Source organism: Esox lucius, chromosome 17 (genome assembly GCF_011004845.1).
Source record: "Esox lucius isolate fEsoLuc1 chromosome 17, fEsoLuc1.pri, whole genome shotgun sequence".
NCBI lineage: Eukaryota > Metazoa > Chordata > Actinopteri > Esociformes > Esocidae > Esox > Esox lucius.
The window spans coordinates 11,120,764-11,138,253 of NC_047585.1; the positions used below are offsets into that span (position 1 = coordinate 11,120,764).

The 17,490-nt window shown below is 38.8% G+C and overlaps 2 protein-coding genes across 2 annotated transcripts; one reads left to right on the plus strand and one right to left on the minus strand.

Moving 5' to 3' along the window:
* Positions 1–3,189, plus strand: LOC105008159 (60S acidic ribosomal protein P2-like). The gene is made up of 5 exons (XM_010867375.4): positions 1–128; positions 1,640–1,763; positions 1,884–1,932; positions 2,761–2,844; positions 3,048–3,189. The coding sequence occupies exons 2-5, from the start codon at positions 1,641–1,643 to the stop codon at positions 3,125–3,127; spliced, it is 336 nt and encodes a 111-aa protein (XP_010865677.1). The 5' UTR covers positions 1–128; position 1,640; the 3' UTR covers positions 3,128–3,189.
* Positions 3,190–8,868: 5,679 nt separating this feature from the next.
* On the minus strand, positions 8,869–14,096 carry LOC105008160. The gene is made up of 6 exons (XM_010867376.3): positions 13,821–14,096; positions 12,582–13,218; positions 12,281–12,385; positions 11,943–12,047; positions 11,602–11,663; positions 8,869–9,926 (listed from the first exon to the last, which is right to left on the minus strand). Exons 2-6 carry the CDS (start codon positions 13,207–13,209, stop codon positions 9,618–9,620), a joined length of 1,209 nt encoding a protein of 402 aa, XP_010865678.1. The 5' UTR covers positions 13,210–13,218; positions 13,821–14,096; the 3' UTR covers positions 8,869–9,617.
* Between the last annotated feature and the right edge of the window lie 3,394 nt (positions 14,097–17,490).

Sequence of the window (17,490 nt, forward strand, 5' to 3'; positions counted from 1 at the left end):
CTAACCACACGTGATGGTGGACCAATTATATCAAAGCACTGAGTACTATTCTATCTTCCGGTGACTGCTTTTCTTCCTTTCCGAAAAATTCAGCGTGACCGACGTTTCGTGTCTCTTCAGACTTAAAAGTAAGTTTATCTATTAATGTATTTTCCCCCATCACATCTGTTTCAGCGTTTGCGGTATTGCTGTTAATATGTTGTGATGTTCATTATGTAGCTATAAAGCCCTATATAAAACAAAAAATTACAACATTGGCAAAAAAATGCGCGTGCTGTTCCTAGCTTTGTAGCTATTACATTGAGACGGTGGCTTTCTCGTATTTAGCGCGAAACTACCAGGTAGATAACTAAATTAATATGAATTGGTATGAACCTGTTGCATTGTTTAACGTTTTTATCAACATTTGATACTATAATAACGATGTTTCTACGCCCATTACTTTGTATTTGTGTAACGTTAGCAACTCGTGTCCACGTGCTTACATCTTATTAAAACGCAATATGCGCAGGCGCGGCTTTTGGAGGGGCGAACATTTTTACTTCTCTAACATTCTGCGGAATAACGTCTATGCTTTTCATATTCAGAAAGATTGCCTCGTGTGGTCCTTTTCAAGATGTAAAAATGTTTGGGAGAAAGTTTGTCCTTAAGCCTTTATACATTTCAATATAGAACGGGTACGTGCACAACGAAGGCGAAATTGTCTGCATTTAACAAATATGAATAAAATGAGCCATTAACTACTGCAAGTGCGCCATAAACATTGAGGTACATTATGCCTATAGGCCAAAAAATGTCTTGCCTCTGTCTAGTAACCTCAAATGTCCCCATCCACCTTACAGCTCCCTCTTGTTACATGTGCTATGGTTGGTGTAACATATTGCACCAACCATAGTCAAAGCCCACCTTTAATGTATAACCGGATACCTGATGGATGATTTGGATAAAATATTGAATTGCGATTTCTTTGACAAATGTTACGGTGATTTTCAAACTTGGGAGTAAACACAGTAGATAATCTCACATAAAAATGTAGATCATAGCCCGCATAATGTGCTGTTAAGCTGAATAAAAATCTAGTTAAAGTTCAGTGTTTTCTATTTTACACTTATTACCAATTTGAAGGTGCAGCCTGTGTCGAACTATTCTATTAACTGCTCATTTAATGCAATGGCGTTTGCAGTGTTTATGTTTGTGCCATTGCCATAGATGGTTAGGCAACATTTCTCAACCCTTGAGGTACATTTTCTCCCATATTAAGTTAATTTGTAGGCACTGACATTGAAGATGTACATTTTAATAACCATGCTGTTGTGTATGTGGGAGAATATCTTGGTGCCACTCGCTAACTTAAAATAGACATCTTCGCTAGCCCTTAATTCAAAAAATTAGTCCAGGTATTTAAGTAATCTACAAAAATCAGCCCTACGCTATGAGTATTGTAGTCTGTCAGCCTCCCTGTCTAAATAACCATGAATGACTCAGACTTTAACTGACTCATGCCCACTGTTTGAAAACTTGAAGTCATTGATCATTGATAGTCTTTGCCAATTAGTTTCCTCATCACATGGACCAAAATGATTTCCACAGAATGCATTTCACAGGCCCATATATAGGTAGTAATTTCTGTCTTTTGCAGAATGCGTTACGTGGCCGCTTACCTCCTGGCTGTGCTTGGTGGAAACACCAGCCCCTCTTCCAAAGACATCAAGAACATTCTGGGGAGTGTTGGAATTGAGGCTGAATCTGAGCGCCTGGACAAGGTGTGGTGGTATAGGTGTATTTTCTTTGGGACGGGGTTGGATTGATTTACTTGGATGCTGCCGTATGATGGTCATTTGACACTAACTGGTAATAACAAGAACTGGTGTTTTTCTTCAAAGGTTGTCAATGAATTGAGTGGAAAAAACATCAATGATGTCATGAACTCCGGTGAGTCATTTTGCTTATGTCCTTGAATTTACACTAACCGTGTGTGGTATGGTTTATGAACCATCATCGGAGGGTTCTCTTGTAAATCATTGTAGGGTGCATGTGTTTTATTACAGCTACGGATAATTATTTATATTATGACCACCTTGTGATGGTGTTTGAGCCTACATGCGAACATGGCATTGGTATATATCTCAACAAACATATATGAGAGAAAGCTAGTGTCGTCAATTAATTGGCAAGTGCACCCTGTGTTGTGCTGGTTTGGGTAACAGCTCAACACAGCAGCTGGGTTTGGGGAGTAACCTACTGTTTTACACCCATGCACTCCAATTAGTCGCACTGCCACTGAATGAGCCAGTGTTGTGGTGCCCTTGTCCATTTGTAGTGTGACTGTATCCCATATGAATGGGTAAACATCTACTTTACTAGCTCTGCAACTGGTCATTAGCTCCCACATGGTGATCTCAATAGAGGGAGAAAGGTAACCCTAAAGGCATGTTTAGCCAATAAATCCAACAAGGCAGGTATCATTTTGAAAGGTCAAGTCAAATTAGTGCTTCCAGTTGCTGTTTACAACTTCGCCACTGGTTTAGTACATCTCCCACATGTATATGAATGCGGAATGAAATTAAACTATGGTCTAAAATCCATTACAAAGCAGAGGACAGGATCATTGTGGATTGGATTTAATTTCCCCATTCCACCAAAAAAAAAAAACGCCACCATAAAAACACTACAGTTAACTATTTCAGATTGTATACAAATCTTTAAACTGTCATTCATTGTTTGATATTGCTTGTAAATTGTTGATTTTGCCCTTTGCAGGCCTCTCCAAGTTGGCCTCCGTGCCATCGGGTGGTGCTGTAGCTGCTCCTGCTGCTTCTGCAGCCGGTGCTGCTCCTGCTGCTGGTAAGCTATACCTTTCAGTGTATCCTCTTTTCTCATCTTTTCATTGCATGGAATATGTTTTTTTATGGGGGCTTACCAATGTGTTCGGCTCGAAGTGTCAGCTGATGGGGTTGGGCCAAAGTCATGATGGTCACAATTCGACTGCCTGTTTAAACGCTGATAAGAACACATTGCATTGGAGCTAAACATTTTTGTCTCTTCAGCCGAAGAGAAGAAGGAGGAAAAGAAAGAGGAATCTGAAGAAGGATCTGACGACGATATGGGATTCGGTCTCTTTGATTAAATTCTACCCTGAGGGGTGTTTGGGGGGGGGAATGAAGACATTAAAGTAGTTAAACAAATCTGTTTTTTTGTCCCTCTCTTTATCATTACTTGAATAATGTACTATTAGAGTAACACTAAATGTTACAATGGCAATACACTGACCCTGATTCTGAGGAAGGGCCCAGGTTTCTCAGGAAAGACCTTCAAGCATGGGGAGAGATGTATGCTCATCAAGTGTGATTTATGAACTATAAATGGTAGAGCAATCTACCGTTCTTATGGTAACTGCTCGTCCCACAACACCTGCTAAATTTACTAGTGCGAGTATGAATTAAAGACTTATTAGCTAATTGAAATGCCAGCAATTGATAATGACCATTTATGGTGTCCATGTATGTTAACATTACAGGTGCATCTCAAAAAATGAATGAATATTGTGGAATCTTTGTTATTCAAATCCAAGTGACACCACATTCTAGATTCATTACACAGTGAAACATTTCCAGACTTTTTTGTTTCAATTTCTTAAAGCTCATGGAAATCAAATCTAGTACTTCAGAATACATTTCTGCATTATAAAAGAGTGCTCTAATCAGCTAATTAACTCAACACCTGCAAGGATTTCCATGTTCATTTATGCACTCAATACTTGGTTGGGGCTCCTTTTGCACAAATTACTGCGTTAATGTGGTGTGGTTTGGAGGCAATGGCCCTCATTTATCAAAAGTGCGTACACCAAATTTCCAGCGTACACCCAAAACCACGGTGACTTTGAGATTTATCAATATGGACGTTGGCGTACGGCACTCTCAAATCCTACGCCAGCTCAGGAGGTGGTGTACGCACGTTTTGAGTTAGTGCGGAAATGCGCAGGAAAAAAAATCCTACCGCACTGACAAACTAAAAGATATGATATATTATGACCCACTGTAAAAAAAAAACAACAACATAATTACAAACTTCAGTGTTTATTTTTGTGCAACATGTACTTCAAGGTTTAATTTATGTGACTTTACCAAAGCATTTGATTTATATGTATTCCTTCAGATGCGAGCCTGTGCGCTTTACATGACGTTTCAGGGTTAGGCCCGGCAGTTGCGCACGGACTGGGTTCAGTAATAAAAGGCTTTTAATGACCAAAATATAATTCAGACTGACAAAATAATAAAAATGACATTCTTCTTCTTTTAAATAATAATAGAAATAATAATAATAACGACATTCTTCTTCTAAATAACAATAAACGTCATTAATAATAAATATCATGAAATAATAAGACGAATATTACAAATTGTCATGCAATTATTAATGTGAATGAATGGTACTCCACATTACATCTTTTATTCCGCTTTTTAAACTGCCAAATGAAACAATTTTATTTCTTTCTACCTCCCTGGTGATCAACTCAATCTCCACGTCAGAGAAGTTTCTCTTTTTTGCCGTCTTCCGTGTGTCCATGGCGTAAAATGAGGGCGTGGGGGGAGCTGAGACTTGAATATATAGGGGCGTGTTATTCTAATGACGATCGTTTTCAGCCGCGGCATTTATCAAGGGCAGGTTTTGCGTACACCTGGATTTTAAAGGTACGCACAGATTCATAAATCAGGCGGTGAGAGGAGTGTAAGCAAAATCTTACGGCAACATATACGCCCGTTTCTACGCAAGAATGATAAATGAGGGCCAATGAGCCTGTGGCACTGCTGCAGTGTTCTGGAAGCCCAGGTTACGTTGGTAGCGGTCTTCAGCTCATCTGTGTTGTTGACTGTATCTTTTCCTCTATGACATTATTTTATAGATTCTCTATGAGGTTCAGGTCAGGCGAGTTGGCTGCCTAATCAAGCACAATAAAACCATGGGCAGCAAACCAGTTACCAGTCATTTTGGTGTGGTGTGCAGGTGCCATGTCCTGCAGGAAAAGGAAATCAGAATCTCCATAAAGCTTGTCAGCAGATGGAAGCCTGACGTGCGCTATAATCTCCAGGTAGACCGCTGTATTAACTCTGGACTTCATAAAACACAGTGGACCAACACCAGCAGATGGCATGGCACCCATATCATCGCTAACTGGAAACTTCAAATTGGACTTTGATTGTGTGCCTTTACACTCTTCCTCCAGACTCTGGGACCTTGATTTCCAAATTAAATGCTACATTTACTGTCACCTGAAGAGAGGACTTTGGACCTCTGAGCAATGGTCCAGTTATTTTTCTCATTCGCCCAGGTAAGACGATTCTGACATGGTCTCTTGTTTCCGGAGTGGCTTGACCAGGCACGTGCACAGGTAAGGCTCAACCTGTGCAGAGCAAATGCCCCTTTGCTATCTAGTGCCCTTTCCAGTTGACATGTGGCCGTCTGCCTTGGTGATGTGCCGCGGGGCATGCGTCTTCCGTGTCTTTTACTCACGCCACTCAGAACATGCCCCTCAGAAGGTCTGTGCACGGTACTGGGCTTGACACCGAATGCAACACTTGTAGCCCATTTCCTGGACATGTTTGTGTGTGGCTCTTGATACACTGATTTCAGCCTCAGTCCACTCCTTGTGAAGCTCCCCCAAGTTCTTGAATCAGCTTTGATTGACAATCTTCTCAAGTCTGCGGTCATCCTGTGGCTTGTGCAACTTTTCCTACCCCACTTTTTCCTTCCAGTCAACTTTCCATGAATATGCTTTGATACAGTGCTCTGCAAACAGCCAACCCTTTCAGCAATGACCTTCTGTGGCTTACCCTCCTCGGGGAGGGGGGGGTCACTGAGTGTCTTCTGGACAACTGTCAACGCTTCTCAGGTCAACATTTCTGTATTGTACATTTTTTATTCTAATATTTTGAGATACTGTAATTCTCAAAACTGAAACAAAAAAGTCTTCGTGTAATGAATCTAGAATATATGAATGTGTCAATTTTTGGAATGAACTTTTCCACAATATTCTAATTAGTTTTTTAGATGCACCTGTATAGGCATGAGTGACTTAGGGAAAGCAAGTTTATTTTGTGTATCACATTTCACTTACAAAGACAATTCGAACCTTATGCAAAGTTCTGTGTAGACTCAGGAGCTATTTGTCTATAAGGACACGTATTAAAATCTGAAGTCTGGAAGTCCTGAATGCTTTTTAAGGCTTCATTTACACTATGACTTTACAGTCAAACTGTTATGTCTGTAATTCTACCAACACTGAGTAAATTGTTTGCTATCAGAAGTGGCAGCAAATAGTGGGGAAATTGAATACCTGGTTCCTGGATGGTTACATAACAGACTCAGATGTAATGTCAAACAAAAACCTCAGTTAGGAGCAAATTGTTTGGTTTGCCACATATAGTCAATGTTGATTAACTTGAATCTGAATGTTTTCTCAATTGATTATGCTTTGGCAAGCAACAATAGAGGGGACACGTTTGTTTCATGACAATGGTGACACCTTGTGGATAAATGCATCATTTCCTGTAATGGCCCTATCCAAAATGTCTGCAGCATTCCTAAATCTATCCAGAATACATGAGTAGGAAACTCTTTCCAAGACTTTACTGAGGAAAATAGTTTATTTCAAACTCTCCTGCCTTGTGATTACATGTTCCAACCCTAGGGTGCTGGGTTGGATACACCAGGTCCAATAAGAATGTGGCTGTGGCAAAATATCACACCATTTTCTTAAACTCTTACCTCAAAGTAAATAATGCATAAGCAACTTTGTTCTCTGGTAATCATGTCTCACACAAACATCTATTGTTTTTGTCAGTGGCATCAAGTTGAGTTCCAATATATTGTGTAGTGATGCAAATCATCATGGCTAACTGTTGAATTTGAATATTGCTGGAACAACTGTTCCATTATCGTGGAGCTCAACTTTCACCGGAGAAGTCCTAACTTGCAAAACAGATCAGGTTGCAAATTACATTGCAGCCTACTGAAAGAGACAGTTCAGTGGATCTCCCTCCACACATAAGACATGCTGCCCATCTGAACCTCTTTCTTAGTGGTAGTGTGATTGGTGTTGGTTAATCTAAGAAAGGTCACTTTTTAAAAGTAGTGAGTTTTTCAAGCAGCTTGGCCATTACTATAAGGTGAACATGTGACTGTTGTTGCTTTTCAACAAGCTACTGGCCCAAGATTTCAAGGTGTGTCTAAATGCATAATTTGAACGTTATTCTCTTTGCCCTGGGTTGGGTTGCTTGCGTGATCTGTCAAGGCATTCCTGTTTTCTCTTCTGAATCATTTTCCATAATTACTCTCACAGGCAGGCTATGGCAGGCACACTATTACACAATGTTTTCTACAGCCGTTACGTTGTGGCCCTCTACTTTGCAAGGCAATGGCAAGGTACTGTACTACGTTTCCAATTTTCAATTCCCAGTAACTGTTACACAACCGAGATGGAAAGATATAACCTGTATGCAATAAAAAATGTTTTTACTTGAAATATGAGGTACCTGCTTTGAATATCTGTGAGGTCAACTAATCAGGAAATAAGCGCAAAATATATCTTGCTGCTTCTCTCATGAAGTCATTCCAGGAAGCACGGTGATCACAAGTGATTATTACGGTCCAGTTCTTCATTGTCAGGTCACATGGTGAAGCAAAAACTCCCTCATTCAGCAGACTTCCAGGTATTTCAGAAGACCGACTAATGATGACTTGGACCTGAACTATCAGAAAATGTTTGTGTTTTGGACAGTGTGACTTGTTCATCAAGTTTGAGCCAATAGTTTACCATTATCAGTGTCTAACAAGATCTTCATCAAACAATTTGTTTGGAAAATACAAATACTTTTAGATTGAATGCAAAATTATGTTAAATGACATTAAACCAAATGTGATTTATATTGAAGTTTTTACATTTATAATATAAAAAATGGTTATACAATATACTTACTCCATGGGTTTTTAGCTAATGGCTAATGTTTTCTGACATCTGTACTGGCTGTTTAAAGGAAGGTGAATAACTGAGTTGTTTCTCTTGGCTCATAGAGTTTTTTAGGTTGAGGCTATCTAACATCAAGTTGAAAAAGTGTCAAATACTCCTTTAAGCCAGCCTTTTGACATGGAGTTATTGTTTTATCAGGGATATTGTTTCAATAGAAGTACTTTGTTTGACTCCTCGCTCTGCCACTTCTTTCTCAAAGAACTTCAGAGGGTGGAGTGAACCTCTTGTCTGATATCAACACTGTATCCAAGGATTTCTTTTGTGTTAGCACGGGAACTGGTCATCCCCCATTCCATCCATGATGTGTGATATCACATGCATAAGTTGCATGTCTGATGGGTTTTCTGACCAGTTCTTAGTCAGACAACCAAGATTCAATTCAAATAGTTACCAGATGGTTATAACTATGAGTTCCTGTACTAGTTGTAGTAACTAGAATCTCCTCTCTGTCTCTTTCTCGCCTCTCTACCTTTCTCTACCTTACACTTTGGATTTAGGGCCTTTTATGCCATGCATATGTTCTCTGCTTACAACTTTAAATTTTTGGATAAATGCTTTGTTCATTAAATATTATCTTGTAATAACACATGTTGCCTTGCCTCATAGTGTTTCTCATCATGACTCAGGTTGGTTGTTTGCTGTACCCCTTTTTAAATAAATAACCATAAATAGCCATGGAAATATTTTGTGCCTAGTCCCAGGTGGCAGGTCGTTCAATAAATTCAACACTTAGTTGAGAAAATATCACTAAACCAATTTGAATATTTGATTAAAAACACATTTTATGATAAATATAAAAATGATAAACACAATTATATGAATACATAAGTAAACAGATCATTTTACACATCTATATCAATATATATATATTCATCCATTGGAAATATAAAAAGTTAAACACTGCTGAAACTGATGACTAGTATTCTACAAACTTCATTTAATTGCACAATTACTTGTGCACTGTGTACATCTCATAACCCTGTCACCACACACCAATTAACCTCAGGTTTTTCTGGTTGTTGTTGTCTTGCTTGAATTAAGTATGTACTGCTGGGAACCCAGGATTAGGAAACACTACTGTATTGGAACAGTCAAAATTAACTCCACCTAGTAGCTGGTATAAGTGTAAGCAGTTAGAGTCAATACAGTTAGCAGACGTAGTACTTACTATTATTAATTCAGGTAAGTACTTACAGAGCCCTTAAATGGGTACAGACGTGTTGTTGTAGGTCTAGTACATACTAACTCCTAAATCTTATGCATTTACTGCTATTAAGCCTGCTGTAAGGGATGTTCCCTTTGGGCTTCTTGGTTTAATTTTAACATGATCTAAATTAGTTTATTTCATGTAACATGTTACACCAGAGAGTTCCTGCTGCAGTAGGTAGATCTCATTCGCACTGTGCATCAATGATTAGGATCGTCATGGTTTCGCAACTTCCGGTCAGCATTAACCTCCGAAGCTATATACAGTACATGTCAATTTGAAATGTATTTGGCCTTCCTTGAATCTCCTGGTGAAAGCATTCAGGTTGTATTGTTGGTGTACGGAATGTTGTAGTCGCAGTGCAAAACAGGTTTGAACTGGAACTTAATTAAATACATTGGAACAGACTGTCTCTGGTGTGGTTGGTTGGGTTTGGGTGAAGCGGTCCTCTAAGTAGCGGTGGCCTAAGCCCATGATGTGGCTTGTGGAATGTCGGGACAGACAGGCCATCCTGGCTGTGAAGTCCATTGTGAAGGCAAGCTTGACCAGCTCCGGAGCATTGTCGGCACAGTGCGGTGTCTGGTGCTTCGGGACTATCGGTGTCTTGGTCTCCACATAAGTATCAGCCAATTGCATGAACGTGTTGTAGGACAGCTTCTGGAAAAATGAACTTAAGCTGGGGCTCTCCTTCAGCTACAGAGACAGGACATAGTGTATTGAGTGACCAAGGCATTTAATACAATTTTATCCCAAAAATGTATTTAAGCTGAAATCCGGACCTGTTTTGTGCAAACATTCCACTCCTTGCAGTGTATTGACTACCGGTTTTGGCTGACTCCATAGTCAAAAACACATATGATGGCAATTTGGTCTTTAACAGCCAGTGCTCGGCTTTTTGTCCAACCCTAGTGAAGGATGGGTTTAAAGTATTTGAGCTGTCTTGTTAAAAACTTGCCAATTTTCTAATGGAGATAACTTGGTCTTAGTGGTAATGCAATATAATGACATAATGAGCATGACATTAACCTTTTATAAAATTAAAGTTGTTGTCTTTTTTTCTGACAGGCATCCTATATCTACTACTAAAGCAATTGAATATAATTTATTCAGGTCGACATTTAGTTTTTTACGTTTTGTCCATTTATAAACCTAAACATTTCAACTAACCTGTATTCCAGTGATAATTTAGTCAACAAATATAGTGGCATAAATTTCCGTCAAAAACCTTTTTTTCAGTGGCAGTTGACATGACAATAACTGACTAAATATATTCAGAAAAAAAACTATTTTCCATTTTGGTCTTGACTAACTCTACTCAACAAGGTTTTTGTGCCTCCATACTCATTGGCTACCAACTAAACTGACTGGTTAAAGCAACAGATTTACCTGCCCATAGCTAACTCAACCCTTATTTGACAAGTGGTGGGAGTTATTCCCTGAAGTCAGTGTTCTGTAGGCTAGATTAATGAGTAGGTAGATTTTATTTTAATTAAATGTGACTATAATGGCTCACTTTTTGTGAGTCTGACAATAACTCAATTATTATTCAAATGTGACTACAATGTAAAAATATGTTAGTTAAAATTACAAAATAAACACTAATAAAAAAACGGAGCCAAAACGGAGCTCTTGTATTCAAGAGCATGTATCTTAATCAACGGCAGGCACAACATAAACCTTCAGATGATGTAAAATAGGGTCTTGCTACAACATCTGCTCATGAATCTCTTGAATTTTGCAATGTGTTTCAGAAATTAACTTTCTGATACCTTCTGCAATGGGAAAATATTACAGAAGATTTAATCCAAATCAAAAGGCTTACTGTCAAAATAAATGTAATTCAAAATGAACCATTACAATAAACCATATATTGCAATTCATCAGAACAGATTTTATAAATATGGGACAAGCCTTACATTTGTCTATGTAGGCTACTTAAAATGTGGCTAACGAAAATTTTCATTAATAGCCCAGCATATAAAAGACCTATATACACAACTTGAAGCAAAACCATTTTAGGGGTAAAGCCTTGTCACTAAACTACACCTTATTTATTCATCAAAACCCAGGTCTTTTGTGCCATCACAAACAACTAGACGAACATTCCTGCTGTGAAAATGGCAAAAATAAAATGACAAATACCTAGACTCACAGTGTTAGAATTAACATTAAGATTACCATTATTACATTTTTTTCTAAATAGATTCTGTGTCATTCTTCAAAGAAGCTTGGCATTAGACACAGTACATGGAGAGGAATGTTATCAAAACAGACTGGGACCCAGCCTATAGCAATCTATCCTCAATGTGAACATTTCACTATGTCAAAGACTTCGAATGACATTTACTTGTAGTTTGAAAAGACAAACCTTGGAATCAATTTCATCCCCATGCTGCTTAATGAGAACAATGATCCTTTTGATGACTTCCTCTGAATGGACGAATAAAAAGTGTCAATATTCTTTCTATGGTAGACAATTTTAACAGATGTGTTATAGTACTTTACATTTACAGTTTCAAGAAATGTGTATTTTGCCATTGATGGTGTATTTTTTATTATGAATAGAAGTGCTTTGATGAAGGACATAACATTTAGTTTTTTCTTGTCAGTTGGGGGATTAGAACTGGAAAAGACTGGCCCAATTCTCTGCTATCTGACACCCCACAATAGACGTGTGTACACATAAGAAGGTTGTTTAAATATATTTACCTTCTGTAACAGGTGTGGGTTTCTCTTTCACTTCATGCACAATTTTTTCCAGCTCTTCAGACACTTTCTCATAGTATGAATCTGTCGGTTCCACGCACAAAACGGCTGTAAAATATAACAATGATTGTTCACTTTACAGAGCCTTTTTCGTAATAACTCCCTTCCAACTAGATCCCTATAATAATGATAACTGAGAGGCTGGCAAATCCACACAGTCTTATGATTATATAGAGGAAAATGGCAAGACCACATACAGAAATGTGTGTGTTAATAGGTTTGGAGTAAAATGCCCTCTGATGCCTACATTCAACACAAGAAGATTATTTAAACATATTTACCATCTGGAAGAGGTGTGCCTATCTCTTTCACCTCATGGACAATCTTCTCCAGTTCTTCAGACACTTTCTCATAGTATGAGTCAGTAGGTACCACGCTCAAAACAGCTATAAAAAATAAATAACAATGATTGTTAACTTAAAGAGACTTTGGCAATAGTTATCTAATAACTAACTTCCAACTAGGCCCAATTTCTGATATAGCAAATCCACACAGTCCTTGGATTGAACAGGACAACAGTAAGGCTACATACAGTAACGGATGTGATAATAGCTTTGGGATAAAATGCACTCTGACACCTACATTCAACCCCAGTTATGTCAGTGTTGGTCCTGTCCCGAGCCTGTGATCTCCTCCTCACAGACACTCTGTCAATCTTGCTCTTTATTATGGATAGTTTCTTTGTGGAGTTCCTCAGCTTTATGGATTTCTTTTTCTCAGTTCCTTGTGACTGTCCATGTTTCTCTGTCCGTGAGTCCTGCTCATCTTTTTTGTCACTCCCCTTCTTCGAGAAGAAACCCAGAAAGTTTTTCCATAAATAGGATCTTTTGCTCCTCTTCTTGTGCTCCTTTGACTTATTCTCAGTTTCAGTAAAAGTCTCAATTTCCGTAATGGCCACAGGCCCAGAGATTGTTCTTGGAGCCACATTTGGTACTTTCCTGTCAGGCTGAGTGCTGCTGGGAGAGTCCTTGTGAGGTGTGCTGGGACCTAAGGTGAGTGAGGTGTCACTCATTGGCCGGGAGACTGTCCTGTGTTTCATAGACAGCGTCACCCACTTCCGAGGCTTGTTTTTCTTTATTTGGTCCTCACATGTCCCATCATTTAAACTGATGCTGCGCCTCACATACACATCGAGGAGGCGACGGGTGTCCTTGCGGCCAAGAGAGAGCACCTGGGCATTTTTGGGCTCCTTCTTCACAGTATCCTCCATGATAAGAACCTATAATAGATGATGATAATGTCATTATGTCTACATGTAGCAAATTTTCTTAATTCACGATTATGGCTTTCAACTACATGGTCTTTTGATTTGTTGTTCTGGTTGGTTTGGTTATAGTGGCAGCAGTAAGAACTATATAACAAAGCAATTTAGTGCAACTGTTACTAACAAAAGAATGTAATCAAATGTACTAGCAGACCAATGGATCCATGGTCTATAAAAAAGCTAATAAAGAGTTTTATGGGCACAGTTCTAAGGGCCTTTAGGGTTTGTTTTAAATGTTGGATACAATTTTAAAATACAGTAATTTTATGCTTTAAGAATCGTCGTGTACATTATATACATTACATTTTAAAAAGTGCATGTAGCTAAGAAATGTTGATTGTCCAGTTTTACTTTATATAGCCTGGAGTGCAATACATTATGTAAATGTTTAATTGAAATTCACATTTTTACAACTTAAGTTAGTTTGTCGCCAACTAAATGTCGGCTACACCAACGTTTTGTCAGTTCTCCCTCAAACATCTGACTTCTGCTTTCTTATCTGAAGATGTCAGTCGACAGTATACAAAATAATGTAATAGCTCCAGTAGGCAACTCACCTTTACACAAGCTGTCTTGCTACTCCCCTCCGATGAATGTAGCTCTTCGACCTTAAGCCTACGTATGACCGTACTTAATAATATATACAATACATTTGTATGGAAATGTTGGGCGGTATTGCCTTTGTTTCCGTCTTCCTATCCCACAGCCTATCGTCACACTCTACGCAAAGCGCGCAGGCTGAAGTGCTTTACAGGTAAGCGCCATGCGTCATCTTTCTCCAGTAGACCTTCACCTGGTTGTTTACGGTTTCGGTGTTGTTTTGCTTGTCCAAGTAAGCAGGGGAAATTACGGACTTAGGTTTGGTTAAGCGTCAGATAGGATTGCACTGCATTTTAAGCACGTGTCAGCGGGTTTATGTCTCTATCTTAAAACTATTTAGAAAGAAGAATCTGAAAATGAAAGGACTTGTATGGGTTGTTAATATGGATTGTGGCTTTGATTTCTAGTCAGTGAATTATATTTGAAAGCATTTGAACTGACAGAAAATAATGCTGGTTATTAACATGAGGAAGTGTTTATTCAATGTTTCACTTATTTCAGTGGGTGCATTAAGGCAATATATTGTACGGACAAGGATTAGTGCCAAACAATAATAAATAATAAAACCATCTCGACATTAAAGTCATTATAATGCGAGATTAAAAGTCGAGAAAAAAAAAGTCGAAATAACATGTAGAGATTAACGCATTAGATCAGTGTGCATTGCATAGCCTACTCTAAAGCTTCGTTCACACCAGACACGGCAATCTTTATGCGTTCCGGCGGAAGTCCATTCATTTCAATAGAAAGCAATCCGCACCGCTGCGTCTAATCTACCGTACTCGGCCAGATTTGGTTGCGGTACGGCAGGTGTGTCGCATGAGTTGAAATTTTCCAACTTGTGCGGTGCTTTTCCGTACGGTATCAGAAACGGAAGTTGATGTACCACCGAAGAAGAGCTAATATGTAGCTTTCAATTACGGGTTTATGGGATCGCAAAAATAGATTTGACAGCTCATTAATTATTTGTAATAGGTTACCAGATCAAAGTTTGAAACGCTAAATATTTGAGCGGGACATATCCTAGACGTGATTGGTTAAATCATATTTGAGGGAAAATATATATATATATACAGCCTGGATGACGTTTTCATTTCATCTACTACAATGAAACATAAACTGAGAAAGCTTCTGCTCATGCTTGCATGGCTACACTCTTCCACGCAGCATTTTTAACATTTAGGCTTCAAGCTTCGTTCACACCAGACACGGCATAAAATTACCGTACGGTAATTTAACGCAAACATCGCAATCAATCTACGCAAAAAACGCAATCAATCTTCCGCATCTTCATAACCAGTATCGCAAAGACGGAGGAGAACCTCATTTTGCTAGTGTCTAGCCACCCTTGTTTGTATGATACTACCTCGGACGTTTACCGAGACCTAAATGTTAAAAATGCTGCGTGGAAAAGTGTAGCCATGCAAGCATGAGCAGAAGCTTTCTCAGTTTATGTTTCATTGTAGTAGATGAAATGAAAACGTCATCCAGGCTGTATATATATATATATATTTTCCCTCAAATATGATTTAACCAATCAGGTCTAGGATATGTCCCGCTCAAATATTTAGCGTTTCAAACTTTGATCTGGTAGGCTATTACAAATAATTAATGAGCTGTCAAATCTATTTTTGCGATCCCATAAACCCGTAATTGAAAGCTACATATTAGCTCTTCTTCGGTGGTTCATCAACTTCCGTTTCTGATACCGTACGGAAAAGCACCGCACAAGTTGGAAAATTTCAACTCATGCGACACACCTGCCGTACCGCAACCAAATCTGGCCGAGTACGGTAGATTAGACGCAGCGGTGCGGATTGCTTTCTATTGAAATGAATGGACTTCCGCCGGAACGCATAAAGATTGCCGTGTCTGGTGTGAATCAATTAGTCAAGCTATATTATAGACTTTCAGTAACAAATAAATACTATCAACTTTAGCTAATTATGACAGAATTATAATTAGCATACGAACTTTAAAGAGAATTTGCAAGCGACAAGGTCTTTTTAGAAGAAAAAATCAATCCAATTTGCGCGATGTACTCGCTTTTGTCCAACATGAATTGGCAACCAGTGGACAAATGCAAGGTTATCGCTGGCTTCACCTACGCGCGATTCATCGAGGTTTCGTGGTTTCCCAGGATACAATAAAACAGATTATTAAACTTATTCTTGATATTTAATGAGTTTATTCTCAAGATTGTATTTAGACTTTTTTCTCAAAATTTAACGAGTTTAATCTCGCATAATAATGACTTAAATCTCGAGATGGTTTTATTTTTTTTATTATTGCTTGGCACTAATCCTCTTCCGTAATATTGAACGTTTGAAGACATTCTTAAAAAAAAAAATTGAAACCATCCGGGCAGAGCAAGGACTACAGCCCTGCAAGGTTGGGTCTGATGCAGTACCTTTGGTAGATTTATTTGGAACCAGATAGATGAGGGTATTTCAGAAAGCAGGTTTAGTGAAAACCTAGAGTTAGTTGACGGAAACTGGATTTACGGTTTCAAAGAGCCAGTTCAGCGTTTCTCTGAGTCAATTACTGAGGCAACATACGCCGTGAGGCTAACCTACTCGCTAGCAGGTTAGCCTCACGGAGACCTGCCATCTGAACGTGTCAGACAGGGCGTGCCCTTTTTTCAAAGAGCCAGTAGAAGCACACATTTTCCGCAGAAATCTCTGTCGGGAGAGAGTGATCAGACCCCGCTTGGATGTTTTATCATTCCCTAATGTTTATCTGTTTGAGAATTACAGTTTTTCTGAACAATCGATCATTAATCTGAAAAATATTCTCAGCCCTCAAATCGTTCCTATGATATATGGTGGACATGCTCTCAGTTCAGAACAAATTCTTGATGTTGCAGTTTTCTTTATAAGATGGTGACGCTGAGCATATTTCTAAGACAACCATCTCTGTCGGGCTGTCAGAGATGTGACTCTTGCACTGAAACGTTCTGTACACTTTAGTAGTGTTACTAAGTCACAGACACCAAAGACCCATCAAAAAAGAATTCCACAGAATTGCAGTTATCAGTCTAAGCGGTAATCTGTTTATTTTGTATGACGTTTTGAGACTTCAAGCACAAATCAGTTAATATTTCTAGGGGTGATTGGTTGCATACATGGTACTTATACTCCTATCCCAGCTCTTTTTTATGTGAATGTGAATAGGAAGTCTTTCCACAGCATTAATGTGCAGATAGGCCAACAAAGAATTTTACTTTTTTTCAAGTATTGTACGAAAATGTAGCCACTGAAAGGTGTTTCATTAGATATGGGAGGCTAAACAGCATCACAATTGCTTGTACTGATATTATACCTTTGCTGCTTGTAGTGTATATTTTTTATTTCATCTTCACGTTTTGTGCCTATTGGGTTGCACCTGCATAAACCGATGACCCCACTTGCTCCTGGCAAGCAAACTCCGCAGTGAAAACTTCCCAAAAGCAACTATACTTCCTGGGGAGACTCAAGAAGTTGGGCGTGTCTGTAAAAACTCTCACCAACTTCTACAGGTGCATCGTTTGATTGGATCTTCTCAGGCTGCATAACTGTCTGATAGAGCAGCCGCTCCAATCACAAGTCCCTCCAGAGGGTGGTGAGGTCTGCGGAGATCATCATCGGC

Coding starts and splice junctions, on each gene's coding strand:
- LOC105008160 (XM_010867376.3), bottom strand. CDS start 13,209: ATGGAGGATACTGTGAAGAAGGAGCCCAAAAATGCCCAGGTGCTCTCT. Junction 12,386..12,581: donor TGACATAACTGGGGTTGAAT/GTAGGTGTCAGA, acceptor TATTTTTTATAG/CTGTTTTGAGCGTGGTACCT. Junction 9,927..11,601: donor GGGATGAAATTGATTCCAAG/GTTTGTCTTTTC, acceptor CTGTCTCTGTAG/CTGAAGGAGAGCCCCAGCTT.
- LOC105008159 (XM_010867375.4), top strand. CDS start 1,641: ATGCGTTACGTGGCCGCTTACCTCCTGGCTGTGCTTGGTGGAAACACC. Junction 1,933..2,760: donor CAATGATGTCATGAACTCCG/GTGAGTCATTTT, acceptor TGCCCTTTGCAG/GCCTCTCCAAGTTGGCCTCC. Junction 2,845..3,047: donor CGGTGCTGCTCCTGCTGCTG/GTAAGCTATACC, acceptor TTGTCTCTTCAG/CCGAAGAGAAGAAGGAGGAA.